The sequence below is a fragment of the Papilio machaon genome, chromosome 2 (assembly GCF_912999745.1).
Source record: "Papilio machaon chromosome 2, ilPapMach1.1, whole genome shotgun sequence".
NCBI lineage: Eukaryota > Metazoa > Arthropoda > Insecta > Lepidoptera > Papilionidae > Papilio > Papilio machaon.
Genome location: NC_059987.1, coordinates 2,391,637 through 2,409,189, shown reverse-complemented (window position 1 = coordinate 2,409,189; position 17,553 = coordinate 2,391,637). Strand labels below are relative to the sequence as shown.

The 17,553-nt window shown below is 32.7% G+C and overlaps 2 protein-coding genes across 7 annotated transcripts in view; one reads left to right on the top strand and one right to left on the bottom strand.

Moving 5' to 3' along the window:
* The first annotated feature begins 1,172 nt into the window (after positions 1-1,172).
* Positions 1,173-3,472, top strand: LOC106709276 (FAST kinase domain-containing protein 3, mitochondrial). Its single transcript, XM_014501044.2, has one exon. The coding sequence runs from the start codon at positions 1,462-1,464 to the stop codon at positions 3,394-3,396; it is 1,935 nt and encodes a 644-aa protein (XP_014356530.2). The 5' UTR covers positions 1,173-1,461; the 3' UTR covers positions 3,397-3,472.
* Positions 3,473-7,082: 3,610 nt separating this feature from the next.
* The window catches only part of LOC106709267 (solute carrier family 12 member 4), a 196,291-nt gene continuing 185,820 nt past the window's right edge, over positions 7,083-17,553 (bottom strand). For 4 of the 6 annotated variants that reach the window (XM_014501029.2, XM_045684122.1, XM_014501032.2 and 1 more), the window contains 19 exons: positions 14,639-14,899; positions 14,343-14,528; positions 13,412-13,647; positions 13,177-13,330; positions 12,735-12,921; positions 12,504-12,660; positions 12,180-12,392; positions 11,928-12,107; positions 11,728-11,847; positions 11,457-11,650; positions 11,191-11,359; positions 10,831-11,020; positions 10,476-10,691; positions 10,198-10,305; positions 9,953-10,006; positions 8,960-9,106; positions 8,008-8,180; positions 7,587-7,726; positions 7,083-7,365 (listed from right to left, as the gene is read on the bottom strand). In XM_014501029.2, coding sequence (XP_014356515.1) covers positions 7,274-7,365; positions 7,587-7,726; positions 8,008-8,180; positions 8,960-9,106; positions 9,953-10,006; positions 10,198-10,305; positions 10,476-10,691; positions 10,831-11,020; positions 11,191-11,359; positions 11,457-11,650; positions 11,728-11,847; positions 11,928-12,107; positions 12,180-12,392; positions 12,504-12,660; positions 12,735-12,921; positions 13,177-13,330; positions 13,412-13,647; positions 14,343-14,528; positions 14,639-14,899 — 3,177 coding nt within the window. In that variant the 3' untranslated portion in view covers positions 7,083-7,273. The remainder of the gene's footprint in view (positions 7,366-7,586; positions 7,727-8,007; positions 8,181-8,959; positions 9,107-9,952; positions 10,007-10,197; positions 10,306-10,475; positions 10,692-10,830; positions 11,021-11,190; positions 11,360-11,456; positions 11,651-11,727; positions 11,848-11,927; positions 12,108-12,179; positions 12,393-12,503; positions 12,661-12,734; positions 12,922-13,176; positions 13,331-13,411; positions 13,648-14,342; positions 14,529-14,638; positions 14,900-17,553) is intronic. The other 2 variants (XM_014501034.2, XM_014501031.2) reach the window with 2 other exon arrangements.

Sequence of the window (17,553 nt, the reverse complement as noted above, 5' to 3'; positions counted from 1 at the left end):
ACATCCTTTACAAAAAACTATTATGAGTTACTTGTTACTTGAGTAATGTACATAGTCAATGTTTATTGTTGCTTAGTTAGATGGTTAAAAAAAAAAGTTTTTTTTTTATTTATACCATTTCTATATATAAATATAATAACAATTTTAACGTAAATTACAAGGTAATAAACAAAAAATAATGAAAACATTTGTTTTTTTTTTTAAATATGCAATGGGCTGGTACTTACATTTGATTTTTGGTTTCTTTTTTTGTCCTAATTTATTACAACCCTTTACGGCTGTGAAAAAATGGCTTTATTTTGTTTCAATGTATCTTATAAACAGCATATATTTCCTTATTGGAGTAGACAGTATCGACTAAACTAAATCGAATACAGCGTTACACTGGATTCAATAAGAAAATGCTCTCTTGCTGATATAAAATTGGAAGTTAAGTTGAAAACCGCTAACAAATAAAATCATCTCGGACCTTGTAAATTATACAAAAGATGATTGATCAATGTTCACTGCATCACGCTTGATCACGGGACGCGCGACGAGATCCAATGACAACTTGTTGTTGTCAAACTCAGATTAAGAATTGTCAAATCATATTTATGAATTGTCATATTTGACAATGGATAATAGACAAACATAAATTTTTCTCAGATAAAAAATAGACTTATACTTATATACTTGGTCCTGGAAATTTTTAAATCCCAAAGTTTAAACCAAAGGCATCAGATCTTGTTTTTTAACTTGCAAGAAAAAGTGGACACAAGACGTAAACAGGCCAGAAAATATTAATTAAAAAATTGACAAGACGTAAAAATAAGAAATGTATGATTAAGTCCGATATATACGAATGCTATGACAAAGTTATCTGACCCGGCGTGCATAACCCAAAATTCTATAAATCTCAGTAATGATCGCTCACTAAATAGCAGAACATTTCTTCTATAACACATGTTGATAAAAAAGCAACTTAAATCTGAATCAATAAACAGATGGTATTTTTTAAATCAAGGCTAGATTTTAAAACAGAAACAAAAGTGATAAGAAACTGACAATTTTTAATGATCTCTGCACCTATTACATTAAGGTCAGCTATGGCTATGGCTCTTTAAATTAATGTTTTCTTTTATTAGTTAATACGAGAAATGTTAGCATATTACTTGTAGCATATGTCTCTGTCGTTTAATTTTATTAATTTATATAAGGGCTACAATAAATGTGTTTTTGCTTAGTGGACCATAACTATACCGATGGCGGAATTTGTCTGATCCACCCTAAACGCTATTTGTTGTATTTGAATTATTGAATTGACAGTTGACAGAGACTGACAAGACAATGGCAGTGGCAGTGACATATTGTTGTGATTGTGAGAAAAGAAACGACGACAAACAAATTACTTGGATTATTAAATGATTAATCAGTGTGAATTAATTTCATTATGTTTTTTTGCTTTTTATTTTAACTACAATGTCTTTAGTTTTTCGTCGGTCATATATAAAGTTCAGAAAGAGTGTACAGATTTGCGGTAACTCTAATTGTTCAAACAATAATGGCTTTATTATCGGAAATCGTAGTTTTAGCGACGACAAGTTGAAGAATCACGATTTTACTCATACCACTATTCTAATAGAGAATGGTTACAATGTCCAAGAACTGCCAATAGTTATAAGAAAACTTAACGACATTGGTGAGTTCGAAAATGTTCGTAAATTGGAACCACCGAACACTACTTCCGACTCTCTCAACTACAATTTAATTCAAGCTGAGTTTAAGCAGTGTACTCATTTACGCGATGTATTTTCCTTAATAACAAAGTGTAGCAAAATTACTCCAAACATCGCATTAGCTGCAATAGAACGAATTTATGACCTGGAAAAGATTACAACACCGATGGTCGTGGACATAAAACCTGACTATATCAGTGATGCTAAAGGTGCAATTTTGGAAAAATTATTGAGGGTTGTAATTAGAACTGAAGATACAAATACTATACTTAACATTTTGAAAACTGATTCTTCACTATTACATCCCTACAAACATAAATTTTGTGATGAAGTACTTAACAGAGTTATTGATAATAAACTGACACTGGATCAAATTTGCAATTTCACAAAATATTTAATAAAAAACAATGTAGATCCAAAATATTCAGAAACAATAGACAAAATGTGGGTTGGATTTATAGAGAAAGAGGATGAAATCGATGAAACAAATATTGATTTATTATTTAAAATTTTGCCTGGGTTAAAATCAAGTAAAAGAACTATAATAGTGTTGTTAGAACAAAAACTGTCTGACTATTGGTATAAAATAAAGGTATCATCTATGCAAGATATTTTGGAAATATTTCTCCAAGTGAAATATTTCTCACTGCAATCCTTTGCAATAGTTGGAAGTTGGTTCAACAGAAACATTCATGTTTTGGATGAAGACACTTTACTGGACATAATTACAAAACTTACCCGACTAAACTATACTGATTATCAAGTGGAAAAAGCTGTGGAGAGATACATGAAATATAAAGAGAGTAAAATTAAATCCCATGTATTAATTGTAGCCATTTTAAATTACTGTATGCAATTCAAAATTCGAAATAAAGATATATTGAATGTATGTGGGAATTACTTAATAAACAATATAAATAATATACCTGCAAGTTTTCTAAAGTGCTGTGTCTATCCATATGGATATTTGAACTTTCAACCTGACAATAAAGAATTTTGCACTATTCTTGAAAAAAACTTGCTTGTGAAATTTGACAAAATGAATGTTGATGATTTATCAAGTATTGCACTTTCTTTCATTTATATAGGTCAATATCCATTTCAGTTAGTTAACAGAATGTTTAGTTCTGAATACTTAACAAAAATAAGTAACCAAGATATAATGAATCGGCTTAAATTAATTGACACTGCTTTGTCTTTGGAAGCTCAAGAGTATCCAGGACCCTTACTACCTAAAGATCATTGGCTTAAACCTATTGAACAAGATAAAAGGGTTCAGAACATTCTAGAAAAAATAAATGACACATTTTTATCAATAGTTGGAAAATCAATGAAAATATCTAATGGCGTTTTGCTCCCAAATTTTTGCTCTGATCAAACATATTTTATAGATATTATGATACATCCAATTGATTTTGGAAATAATTTTTCCAACTGGAAATCGAAATATGTAAAGAACAAACTTACAGCAGTTTTAGTATTTCTGCCAGATCATTATTGTTCTGATGATAAAACTCTCATTGGACCTCAAATGATGAGAGTTAAACATTTACAGTTATTGGGAATGAAAGTTGTAGGTTTGAAGTATTCTCAACTTAGTCAATTACACACATTATATGATAAGCCAGGTTTAAAAAAGTATATTAAGCAGAGCATTGAAAATGCCATAACCTGTTAATTCAATAAAAGGTACTTAAAAATAATATAAATGTGACAATAAGCTTACTTACTTTAGTTAGTAAGAAAAAAGTAAAAAATAACTGCGATTAGTTTTATGTTTATAAATTGTGGTATAGATTTATTGGAATATTTTATTATAAATATTTTTCTAGTCTTCTTTAAAAAATATTACTTGGGAAAATATATGTATTCATAAAAAAATATATGTTTTATTTAAACTTTCATATGAAGAGTGATTTGAAAGGGAAGGGCGCGCCATAGACTACTTCTAGGGGCGCCGGACAAATTTCTCACACGGGCGCCGATTATGGTTATGACGGCCTTGCATACGCAAAAAAAAGACTTAGTTTATAATTAATTTATTTATTTTATTATACTCATAACATCTCTTAAATTAACTCACTAATTTACTAGAATGAATATTTGATTATTTTGAATAATTATAACTGATTTTCACAATTCAAAATACTTTTCCAATAAAGTCTCTATCCAGATTATTATATAATATATGTAAATAATACAAGAATCACCAAAGATCGCTCGTTTTATCAATATTTAATTGAACTCGAGTGTTTATCTTATCTATTTATAAAAATAATACCAATTGGAAACAAAAATGCGTTTGTTGTGTTGAAAACTCCGAATGTTCTTAATTCGAATTTGCCGCCCAATTGTAATAAAGACTTATTTGTTTTTTAAATGCAATAAAATTAAACCAATTTCGTACAATTTTTATTCATGGTAATCGCCGAAGATAATAATATTTTATAGCCAAATCGTGTATCACAGCAATTCTAGCCTGAATTACATTTATTTTTAGTGATTGTGCTTAGGCTGAATTGCAGCCTAAAACATATATGTACTTGTAAATTTAAAATTGAATTTATATAATAAATATGTTATCATTCACAATTAATGATTTTAATTGTTTGAAGAAAAGTTATGTGCATATTCATGAGTAACTATTTAATTATTTTAAAAGTGCCAATCCTAACACACAAATTTTTGAAAATCTATTCATGCGAACATTCTTATTAGATACATACTTTAATGCATTTGTTTAAATTAACCTCTTAGTTAAATCTACTTAGGTAGACTAACCTAGGTTTATTAGTATTGCCACAGCGTAATACGACTTTTGAAGACAAGTTTGGCACATTATACGTGACGTTCGATAATTTTTTTTTCATATTATGCATAAAATTAAAAGCAAAGAGTAAATCGGCATTATAGTATATATTTAATATCAGAAATTGTTCTTTTAGGATTATAACATTCTTATAATAAAAACAGGATACGAAACTGATCTGCTAACTTACAATTAATTTCAAAAAGTTAAATTATAACTATGGCTCTGCAAACATAAATTTGTTCGACTTAAAAATAATATAATAGATAAAAAGGTTTTTTGAGATTTTTATTTGAATTAAATATGATTTTTTGTACTTTCCTGAAATGAAATATTACGTGTCATAGGTACACTCTGGCAGGATAGCATTTTACCTTTATTTAACATCTTTATCTGAAATAAAAAGCTTTTATTGCCTATTGATAGACATAAATATTTATGTAATCGTGTATTTTTTATATATATGTTAATTTTCTATTTGAAAGTAAATATATTATGTAATATAATTTTATTTTTTATATCACTAAGTGATGATCATTAAAAGTTTATGTATTTTAAAACAGCCGTACTATCATTTTAATATTTAGAATCATTTAGACTTAATTTAATTAAGTAAAGTTCACATGAGTTGAATGTTAACTTTTTCTGAAGATCACAAAAAGTATCACGAATGAGTTTACTGTGAAAATAAACGGCAGTTTTCGAACGAGCAGTCGAATATAGCGGAGTTTACAGAGCAGGTTGTAAGTCGGTATGCTTTCCGTTTAGAATGCTATCGAATTAGAACTCACAGATCCGAAACTTTAAGTGACGAGAGTCACAAACAGTTTTAAGACAAAGTTACTAATTTTAACATTTCTTAATCATATGATCCGGGAGAGCGGAAAAACATTTTGTCAACACTTCAAATGCTGAAACTACGATACTATTTTCTCTAACTATTAATAATCAAAAGTGATATCATGCATTAGATTTCTTATGACTATTTTATTACTTGATCTAATCTCCTAGGAATATGAAATTTTGAACCATGAAATTGTTTAGAATTAATTGCTAACTTCTTAAGGACTAGGATAATAAGACATCGACTCCTATTTGGCAGTTACCTAACTTTATATAGAATGTATAATTATTGTTAAATACGGAGTTACACAAATTAAAATTGACGAATAGTTTTGATGTGAAGGGTCCATCCATATGAGGATAGCTCAATACTTGAGTTTAAAATTATTTAACTCACGGCGTAAACAGATAATACTATTAATTCTTTTTAAGGTTGTTAAATGTTTTTTGTTTTTTAAATTTATCGATAAATGTAAAATTATTTTCATTGTATCTACAGCATCATTGATACTTCATTGAGAAGAAATATATTATTTAATATAATTTCTAGGAATCGTCTACGCTTACTTATAATTTCAGTGCACGACACATATTTGACAACATCCGAACTTAATCATATTGAATTGTGTCGTAATTTTAAACATATTAAAATTTTAGAAGCGTCTCCTTCGTGCGTATGTTAACCGTACTTACGAAAGGGCGCTACAAGGTCGTACTAATAAAATCACACCACTCGCACCTAACTTTACACAAACAGTTAAAATATAGTAAAATTTCTGATGACCATAACGTTAAATATAAAGCATCACAGTAAGAAATAATCTATCTACGCGAATGTGCGTAATAAGTTTATAAGTTTAGACACTAACGGTATGTTGCCACAAGTTTATTTATCTAACTCGATAGATATCTTAAATACCAGATGGTAATACGTATTTACTACCGCGCAGAAAAGATTTCAATATTCCAAAATTCAGTAGATAAATTTGAATCCACTCACCATAAAACCATGGAGTGATCCCAGGAGGTAACCACACACTTATTTTAAATGAAATCGAATCCATTAAATATTGATCCGATAAAGATTAAAAATGCCCAATTGTAATTGATTCAGCTTTCTCCGTCTGCACATGGCAAATGCAGTAAGTGACTAGACATTACGTTTAATTCGTTCATCTCTACATTTACCTGAATATAAGGAATTAAATATATAAATTTGAATCTTCAGTCCCATGGTAAGTTTTAAGTTGAGCAGATGTAAAATCTTAGAACAGAATATCTATTTACAAAATACTTTTCACATATAGATAAAATTGTTTACGGTCTTGTATACGATTACAAAGTGACTACGTTTTTTATTAAATATGTATAGAAAATAAAAGTAAAGTCAATTTTTTTTTACATAAGTAAATATATGTTTGTAACAATCATAAAATTAAAAACGATATGACACGTACCGTAACAAAGTGACTACCGAGTGTAATAGCTACACTATGTAACAAATGAAAGTAGAGCTAACGTCTAGGTAAGGCTCCTTATTAGATTCATACGAAATACTCATACATAATCTATACAACATTGAATAAATTTTAAAAATTATCATTCTAAGCTCCAAATTCAACAAAATTTAGATTTAATCTAACACTTAAGAGTCAAACTTACGTCATTTGATCTTATAAAGAGACATGTCTAAAAACAAATAGAAGAACATAATAATTTTCTATAGTCTTTCGTGAGCAATGTCCTAAATAAATGTTTAATAACAGAAATGTCAATTTTGAACAATCACAAAGAGCTATTACAGTAGAGACGCGTATTTGCGTAATCGATATTAAGATCGATTTATATCGATTAAGATTAATTTAGTATTGCCATAATTTGTGTGTTTCGTCGCGCGAGGCGTTCACGAGTAGATGGTGATAACCTCGCGCCCGCCGCCGCGCACCATCAGCACCTTCTCCAGCCCCTCCGTCAGCACTTCCAGGAATTCCATGTCTGGAAAAGAGACATAACAACTCTTAAAGGAAGAATTCTATAAATAGAGTGGACGTTTTGGAACATCGCGTTGAATCAAATGGACGTTGAATCATTTGATAGTACGGAATATTTATTCCCAGATACCCATACACACTTCATTATGAAATGTCAATATGTTTCCGAGTCAATAAAATAGAAAATATAATAGAGGATAAGTATTATATAAATCAAAAAGTTACAGTTGGATTCCATTTCTAGCTCGGTGTCTCTTGGCGGGCCGGGCAGGTTGAGTATCACTAGTTGTGCGTCGTGAGACCGTGACACGATAACTTCGTTCAGCTTCACCGCCGTGTGCATCTTCCTCACCGTGCCCTCGTCACTAACATAAGTAATAAGATATTTTTATAAATAAGGCAACTCCCTAAAAATGTAATAACTCTACAGTGTCAAAAAACGATACTTAAATACCAAACCGCTCTAATTTCAACAACTTTTCTGCTTAAGTAGAAAAAATAAAATTATTTGTTTTAATGGTTTTTAAAAAAAAGAAAATATTATTGTATTACAAAAATGTTATATTGCACATACCTATATATACATATATAAGATACATATAACTTACAATAATTTCTCTTCTAATTAACAAATAAGAAGACTTACGGCGTAATGTTGGGGAGGTTAGGTTTTGAGTTGAGGACGTCCCCGTTGGCGCCGCCCTCTTTGTTCCTGTCGGCGTCGAGCGGCGGGGACGGCGCGCCCTCGCACTGCGACTGTTCATCGGGCGAGTCCCACATTGAATCGATTATGTGCAACAAACTACTTCTGAATTCGTCCTACGTTTGCCCAATCGTTTTGTTCATTGTCATTCGATTTCAATTCGTTTTTGGTGTCGTGGCGAGACGTTGCACATGACGGATTCAAGGCGAATGAAACACGGGATGTCATATATTACTTTGATTGTTAACCGACCGACTACGGACATTCAAACATCCAATCTCTTATCTAATGTGACTACCGAAATGAACTAATGTGAACAAATCAAAGTGAATGAACATTGGCAAACATATGACCACCGTGTGTAAATTCGCAAGGACTCATTACGATTACTTACGATGACGGGTAAATTAGGATAATAAATAAAAGATGACAATGATAGTGCATTTAGCATCTTAAAATAGATAGCCATTTCCACAATAGTCTCGTGAACTAAAGTTATATATTTTACTTGAACTAGACTTAAATATTGTTAAATAGTAAACGGCTAAAGAAACTTATGTGGTAATGGCATATTACACATAAAGTAGCAATAAAACAATGAATATTAAAACGTAACAGAAATGAGTTAATAGCGTTAACATTAATTTCGTAGCATTTCAAATTAAAATATGAAGGGACTATTAGTTTAGCTCGTCTTACGAAGAGACATGGATGTTTACACTCAAAAACAACAAAATCAAAAACACTTATTGCTTTTATTTAAACGTAATTTTTGTTAAATTTAAAAATGTCTGAACGTTGTTTAAAGATTGCTTTGATTCGGTTCTCTAAGATTAACATAGTCGTAGATGTCTGTAAGTATCATGCTCAAGTGTATGTATTTGTTGGTTATCACCTTATCGTCCTTGTCCTTTTCGTCATTATCCGTCAATGGTGGTGAAGGTGCATCTTCGGGACCAGGTTCACCAGATCCCGGTTCCGCGAATCGGACCTTGCTGGCTGTCTTTACGTCGGCATGGTGATGGTCAACAATCGCTTGCACCTGTAGTTAAAAAGCAAAATAAGCTTTGATCTCATAAGTCTCGAAACCTATTTTCTTCAAACGATAAATTAGAAAAGAACAACTTGGATAAAACAAAAAAAAAATACCAATTTTGTAAAACTAATTAAATATTAAAAAAAAGCCAATCAACATGTAAAGCCCTTGAAAATGTTGCTATAAATAACATTATGGTGAATATTTTACAGCATCACTTGCCAGGAGCGGAAAATTACTTATAGAAATAAATACATTGATTGTTCTCGAATCACACAAACAAAACATAATATAAATGTGCCACTTTCTACGTGGTGCTGTTACACATAAATTTGCCATTGGCCACTGAAATTTAAAAACAAATTATTTAAAAAATAGTATGTACTTATAACTATTAACTGTTAGTTAAAAGTGTAGAAAATTTGTGGAAACGTATAGTGCAGATTAAAATGAAAAATTAATGGTTGTAAGCAGTACCACGTGTTATTATAGAAATTAACGTAAAATATAAAGTATAAAACACCTAAAGCAAGCAAAGTAGTTGCTTTCATACCACGCATTGAAGAGAAAATGCTTATGAAAATTGTAACGGATTGCATTAATAGAATGATAGAAAAAGCCATACGCACACAACAGTTTGTTAGAACACCGAAAGACACCTGGTTAGTAAACCGAAAGCCATGAATAATGCAAAGAACAATTAGAGAGAAGTCACTAACACTCAGATAATTTATTAAAACTTGAAGTAGTCGGGAAAGAGTTTGTAGTAAAATGAAGGAACTAAATGACAACACCGATTATAGCTAAAATGCATTTAAGTGGACTTGATCGAGGGTAAAGTATCCTTTTTACCAGAGGCAACTTCTCTTCGGCGTTTGGTTCATGATAGTCCACCAAATTTTGCATCTGTGTTGGCAACGACAGACAAACATAATGTTAGTTAATATAACAATAAAGCTACAAATATATTAAGCCACGAGATTTTGACGAAACAAATTAGCTTTTACAGCGCACACATTTTTCTTAGAGACACACAAAACTTTAGTGATATTTCCACATGTGGTTTAAAATAGAAATTCAATGGTCGTAATATTTACCATCCCGAGTGTTTCTTTTTTGTTCAGTCTGAGTTCGCGTAGCATTTGGTTGCGTTGTTCCATCATTAAAGTTCGCTCATAGGTGTAAGCAGAGATGTCACTATCAGTCTGTAAAGTAATCAATATTATTAAAATATCTTGCAAATGCACACATTCGAGTGTAGATCGCCGAGTAGCCCAGAATAGAGGTCTTTTTTCAAAGAATAACTTTGATTGGTACAAAGTGTGTATGTACGTACGAAATATTTATGTATATGTAAATGAAATATATTCAATACCATTTCAACAACTTCTACTTCAGCTTCGAGACGAAGTTGATAGAGGAACATCTTGAGATCTTTCTTCATTTGTATGGAGTTGTCTTCCATCAACGCGACAGTGAAAATGCGCATCTTACAATTCTTCCAAGTGCGATGCTGTTTCAGCAGGAATGGTAACAGCATCAACATACCACCATCGTGAACTATCCACCAAATATCAATGTTTCCAGCAACCTGCGGGAAATGCAACTTTGAATTTAAAAGTTCAAAATTGCGGCTGTATTGAATTAAGAAAAGACCATATACAGTTATGGAAAAATAAAAGCGTTCATTGGGCGAAGAACTTTCGAGGTTATTGATAAAATACACTAACCTTTTCAGTGCTATCAGGGAAGAAGTTTATTCCTTTCGGTACAAGCATGACCATTCGGGCAGCGGTAACAGCGCGCACAGTATCTAGAAACACTTCCCAAGTTCGCTTGTCTTCCGATTGCCTCCAGCCGTAAGGCCAGCCAAGTATTACCGTATTTGGCTTGAGCCCTCCCAATCCACTTGTCTGGACGCTATTTATAATACATAATGAGTTAAAAGCTTAATTAATTCGCTTATTGTAACTTTTACATCTATCTTATAAATTTTTATTGAAAGATAGACTTTTTGGCGTGGAAAAAGAATAAAATCCTTACTAGATTAGTTTACAGATTTAATTATTTTTAATACAAAAATAACTTACAAGTGACTAAGCCCATCAGCAATGTTGTGGGATACAAGAACATCTACGAAGCCTTTAACTTTTTCTGCGTCCATGGCTTTCCGAAGATTTTGTCTGGCTGTCAGCGATTCACCGGCACGCCGAGGGAAGTCGCCACCGAGCACAGACACGCAAACTGTCAATCCTTTGCCTGTATTAAGACGTTCGATACCATTATAATTTATACAAAACATTGGAACTCGAGAATTTAAAGTGAAAAAGAAGTAATTAAAATATGACAATTTTACCTGCTTTAAGTTGACTCGCAAACGCTAACATTTTACGGTATTTAGGATTCAAATCATCGTTAAGTTTTGCAAGGACCAAAACTTGTGGCCGCCAATTCTTAGTGTGTGGAGGACCTTCTTCTAGACGTAACAATGAGTAACGCGCAGCCGATAAGGCAAGACCGCGTAATCCATCACCCCATTCCTTTTCCGCTCTAAAATTGTTTATTAATTTAATTTTTTAATGATGTTTATATTGAATTTCATAATTATTGTCATGATAAATACTGACCCACGATATTCAATGTACTTATAGATAAGACCGGCCATACCCATGGCGATCAAAGCGTAGAACCATGACGTCATGAACATAATTGAAATGCATAAAGTCAAACCAGCGAGTGATAGAGACCTGAAATATTTAACAATATGAAAATTGTTAGTGAGTTTGATAAACACATCATAGGTTACAATAAGTATCTCCAGTCTTACCAGTGATAATATTTGAATCTGGGGCGCCAATTAGGTGTCTTTAACAGAGTTTGTAGGGCACAAGCCAAATTTACGAAGCCGTAGCACATCAAAAAGAACATCGACAGCAGTGGTGCGAGAATGTCAACATTGCCAAGGAGAATACCACACTGGCAAATTAACATTGTTAAAAGCAGGGCTCTGTGAATAGAAAAAAATATGTTTATTAGGAGCAATTAAAGATTGAGAATTAATATATTTAGATTTTCTTACCTGGTAGGTTCACCTCTGCTAGATGAGACCGCGAAAGGTGCTAAGAAAGGTATAATTTCATCTTTGGCAATTGCTTGCAGTAAACGAGGAGCTCCAGTTAATGATTGCAGACCAGCTCCAAGAGTCGAGAGGAATGACCCGACTAAGATCACCCATTGGTTTGGCCAAGCCATGTTCGCCACAACCAGTTTACCTCCAATAGATTGACCAAATCTGAAATGGTATTATCAAATTATCAACATCAATGAATGGAAGACAAACTAAGTTGAACAAATAAATGTAGTATGAAAATATAAATAGAATATAGTAAAAAAATCTACTTACTTGTCTCTAAGCAATAGATTGTCAACAGTTCCCGCGAAGAGCAAGACACAAGATAGATAGACCGTCGAAGTTGTTAAAATTGCACAAATGGTTCCAATCGGGATACTTTTTTGAGCGTCAGCCAAATCACCAGAACGATTAGATCCCGCCATTATACCTAAGTAAATATTTTTAGTGTAAGAAGAGTACACTTTTTTCGAAACGAAATTAGTATGATTAAAGAATTCTTACCAGTTACCGATGGAAAGAATATTCCTATTAGAATGGTAAAAGTAGTTGTCAAGTCGGCATACACTTGATTATAAGTAGGTCTCTCCATTTGTTCAATGTCTTCGGGTTCCTTGCCGTAAGCGATATATTGTCCGAGTTGGAGGAATGAATCTTGAAGATTGTCAAAGAAAACTCCGCTAGCTAAACCCTAGAATTAGAAGTTACAAGAATATAGCACAAAATCCCAAAGTCAATGAATATCAAAAAGCACACACGGTTACATGGAGAAGGCCGACAATAGACTTTTTTTCTTGATAAAGCTCATGCGAAAAGGGGAGGATCTATGTATGGTATCTGATGCATTACCCATATAGACTAACCCGTAAGATAATTTAATAAAGGAACTGTCTTCTAAATTAAGATTATTTAGATTATTAAAATTTATTAAGATTTTTTTATCTACCTTAATTCCTTGCACAATATTAACATTATGTGCCGCATAGTAGGGGTCGCAAAGATTATTGGGGCAGAACAATTGATGGAGTTCGCCGCCGACGTCCTTTGTACAGTTGTCTATGTTTATATCTTTGAGCAGACGCTTTCCAAGAACGCACATTCTGGAAAAAGAGATAAGAATAATCAAGTAGTACTAAGCATGAATATTTTCATCAAATTTATTTATAGATAGTAATTCTTACTGAAGTTTAGTGTTTCCGTTGAAATTAACGAAGATTCCAGCGTAGACAGCACTAATAGAGAGGATGACACAAGCGAGGGCGATAGTTGCGAATTTATTCACGAATTTCACTCCGACAAACACCACCATGCCCATTATAAGCAAGAGTCCCGTTCCATAGACGCGGAAGTTATTGTACATTGCGTCAGGGTCCTTCGTAAAATCTCCAAAAATCGACATCCACGGGGCCATGTACGTCTGTTGATAAAAAGGTTGTATTTCAGAAGACACAAAAATAAACAGAATGTCGTAATTTGAATCTTACCGAAAAATACAGTTAAAGTCATCGCATAGATATATATTTGGTTTATGTTATATTCCGGATATAACGATGTCATTAAGATGAAGACATTAGAAAAAGGTATTTACGTTTAGTGGAATATTCCAAATTAACAATATCCTGTATCGGCAAGGGCAGTGGGCAATCGGTGTGGCGGAGAGAGGAAAGTTAGCGGAAATCATATTCCGGGCACGAGGGTACCTCATCCTCATCCATATTCCAACATTAATTGAATTCCGATTGTTTTTAGAATGACAGAACAGTTATATGAATACTATGACAGGATGCTTTTTCAAATTAAATTTTATGTAAAAATTGTTATTTGATTTTCATATAAATGAAAAATTTACGATCACAAAAATTTGGAAAAAGGGAACTTTATTTTGCATCAGTTTTTACCAGAGATTTGGTTTTGTGACTGTAACGCTGTCTTAAATTCGATATATTGTACAATTAAATAATATAACAAGACACTACTTGATATGAATTTAGGTAGCAGTACTGAATATTCCAAACCCATAGGGGGGGGGGAGGTCGAAAAGTACAGTAAGTGACGTCTAAAGACTATGGAAAATGTATACACCGGAAAATATTAATAGGATCGTGTAATTACCAGTACGATCTCGACGGCGCCGACAATGTACATGGCGGCGGCGAGAGTAGTGCCGGTGTAGAAGAGCATACCGACCGCGCCGCCGCATTCGGGGCCCAGTGATCGCCCGATCATGAAGTACGATCCGCCCGCCGGGACCACGCCGTTCGTCGCAATCGCAGACATCGATATCGCCGTCAGCATGGTCTTAAATATTAATATGTTGTACGCAGTTAAAAAAAAGACAATGATGTATATTTTTTAATAATTCTTTTACGATTAAAAGATAGTGTGTATTTATTCTTGATGTCACTTACCGTACAGCAGCAAGTAAGTACAATTAAGAAGCCTTGTATAGCGCCGGCAGTGCCGACCACCCACGTGAGACGGATGAAGAGGATGACGCCAAAGATGTTCTGTATACAGGGCAGGTAGACGCCGATGAGGGTGCCCATGCGTGCGGGCGGCGCGGGCTTCGCAGCGTCGGGATCCGCCGCCGACGCCGTCGGAATGGTGTTGGAGTAGTCCGCCAGCGAGCTGAGGAACGTGGCCGCGCGAGGGCGATCTTCCATCTCCTCCTGCAATAACAGCATTTAATTTTATTGAGTTTATAAGTTGAATTAACAAATTAATTAAGTTATTAATTGTTTGACATTGGATGTGATGCTTTTGTATAATATATTGGATTACTGGACAAATTTTATACTAAGCTTCCCTTGAGTACCTAGTTCGTATCAAAATGTCGAAAGCGTTATTAATCTTTAACGTTGAAGTAGAACAACGGTTATAATATAAAGTAATGTATTTGAAAAGATTATAACAAAGGTCGTAATAAATTAGATTCGCTGCATTGTTATTCTATCCGGAGCGTGCTTGTGTGGAACGTCAATGTTCCAGTGAACGTGAACGTTACAATTATGTAAATGTATATCAGAGAAGGGTGTACGGCATAATAAAGTTGAATTGTAGGTTAGAATAATTTAACAAAGCAACGAAGAATATGAATGCAGAAAATAAACAACAAAAGTTATTTCATTTACATTTTGAAACACTTACTATAGGATTACTGCACACTGAAACACTTATTTATTTACATACTTTGTAATCAAAACATGAAACTAAGCAACATCTTCATCTTGCATATGTCAGCAGTGTGTAATCTGATTTAAGTCGGTCAGTGTTAAATTTATTCAATTTTTGGATTTACATTTAGATCATAAATTTGAAATTGTTGAATTCTATGGAATCGTAAGCAATGTAATTTAAATTCAATATTGACTTCATTGGCTCGCTTGCCGGGTCGCAAGCTCTCTTATTTTATTCACGCGCCATTTGCATCGTTTGCCGCGAGCTTGTTGCAGGCGCCTTGGGAGCTATCACCAGTTCAAGCTACAGCAGTAACAAAGAAACGGTTGGTGTATTTGTTAGACGGCTATACGAAGAATTGATCGATGGATAGAGAGGAGAATACATTTTATAAATAGCCTCAGTTGAATCGTTCGAAGTACGTGAAATACTTTAGTATTTACTTTAATGTTTTTCATTCGAATTATCTTTTAAAATCTTAAAGCTGCTGCGAATTGGACCTTTTTAAGTGTGAAGCAATTTTGTTAATAAAGGGTTTTAATTTACGGTTCTTGTTTCCAACTTTGATGAGGATATTTTTAAGATCGTGATCGATTGGAATCGATTACTTATATGTTTGTTTATTCGTTTCATCTATTTGTATTAATACAGAGTAAGAAATTATCACAGCCGAACAAAAGTGCACTTGACCTACGAAGGTTGAAACAAGGCTTCGTATCTTTCCTTTTTGCTAGAGTCGCTGCGAGCTGTAGAGAGCGGCCTCAGTTGTAGAGTGCTCAGCTCAGACAATCGATCAAGGTTGTCACCAGTCTAATATCCGCCGGATATAAGATGGTAAAACGATTTAGATTTACTTTTTGGTATAAACTTATCATTTGTAAAGTTAATTGATAGTTTTGTTCGTAATCGAAATAATAATTTTAGGAGCTTTTAATATGAGTATTAGAAAAAACTAACAAGAATTAAACAGTATGAATGTAACAAGTAGGAAACTTTTCTTGTTTAATTCTATTCAAAATAGCGGTAGTGACAATAACCACTAATATTCGTTATATGGTACTATGTAATATTTAGTTAACTTAGAATATTCATCACATTGACCCTAACATAATTAAAACCTCGAGTTAAGCAAGAGAAAAATTCATGCCTTTGTTTCAAACTCTCCTTTGTAACACGTTTCAAAAGAATTGTCTACAAAGCAAAAACTTGACCATTATCTTTCAATCAAGGTAGAGAGACTGGGGAAGCACTTAAAATTCAGCATTGTTGAGAAATATAATTTTAATGGCAGACAATTTTAATTTATTTATTAGTTGTACAATATTGAGTTAAGAAATTAGCAATTAAATAACAAAGGTAATGTCTCAGTACAGGGCTATGCGGCGATATTCGTGTCCATTTAACTACGTAAGATGGAAGGATTAATACTGTTTTTTGCATTTAATTATTGATTTCATTCAAATGTTCACGAAGGATATGAAAGTATAATACTTCATTGAAAGTTATGTACTACAAATATTGTCGGAATAATCTTAAATTTTTATTTTTATTCATAAAAATATTTAAGAATAATAACTAGTGATAAAAATGTCCGCAGTAAAGACCATAAACCGTGCTGATGATGATGAGTACTCATATCGTCAGCTCAGAAACTACGCCAGTGACGGAGCTCGCAAGCCGCCATTTACTTAAACGTGGGTACTTTTATTAAGAGCTTTTATATTTATAACCAAGACGTAAGCTTGCTTTCATGTAAATTTCAATTCTTATTACAGTACACGGCCGTATTTTGGCAGCCATAACTTGAATTTACGTGTTATCCTAACTTTAATCTCGTTTTGTTATTTTTTTCATCCTTTCTTAACCTAAATAATGTTTTATGGATGAAAAAATTCCTTTTACGACAGTTTCTTGGATCATTTCGATGTTAATGGTATTTATTGTATAAAGTAAATAAAATTATTATGATATTTACGACACAGAATGTTATCATTTATAATACATAACTTCCATATATACTTAAAAAAGGTAAATAAGAATGATACATAGTTAATCTTTTGATTAAGGATATAAGGTTTTATCACTCTACCCGAACAGCAAATTTTCTAAGGTAGTTTGTTGTATTTATTAAGCTACACAGCTACAT

Excerpts from the sequence above, each read along its gene's own strand:
- LOC106709276 (XM_014501044.2), top strand. The coding sequence starts at position 1,462 with ATGTCTTTAGTTTTTCGTCGGTCATATATAAAGTTCAGAAAGAGTGTA.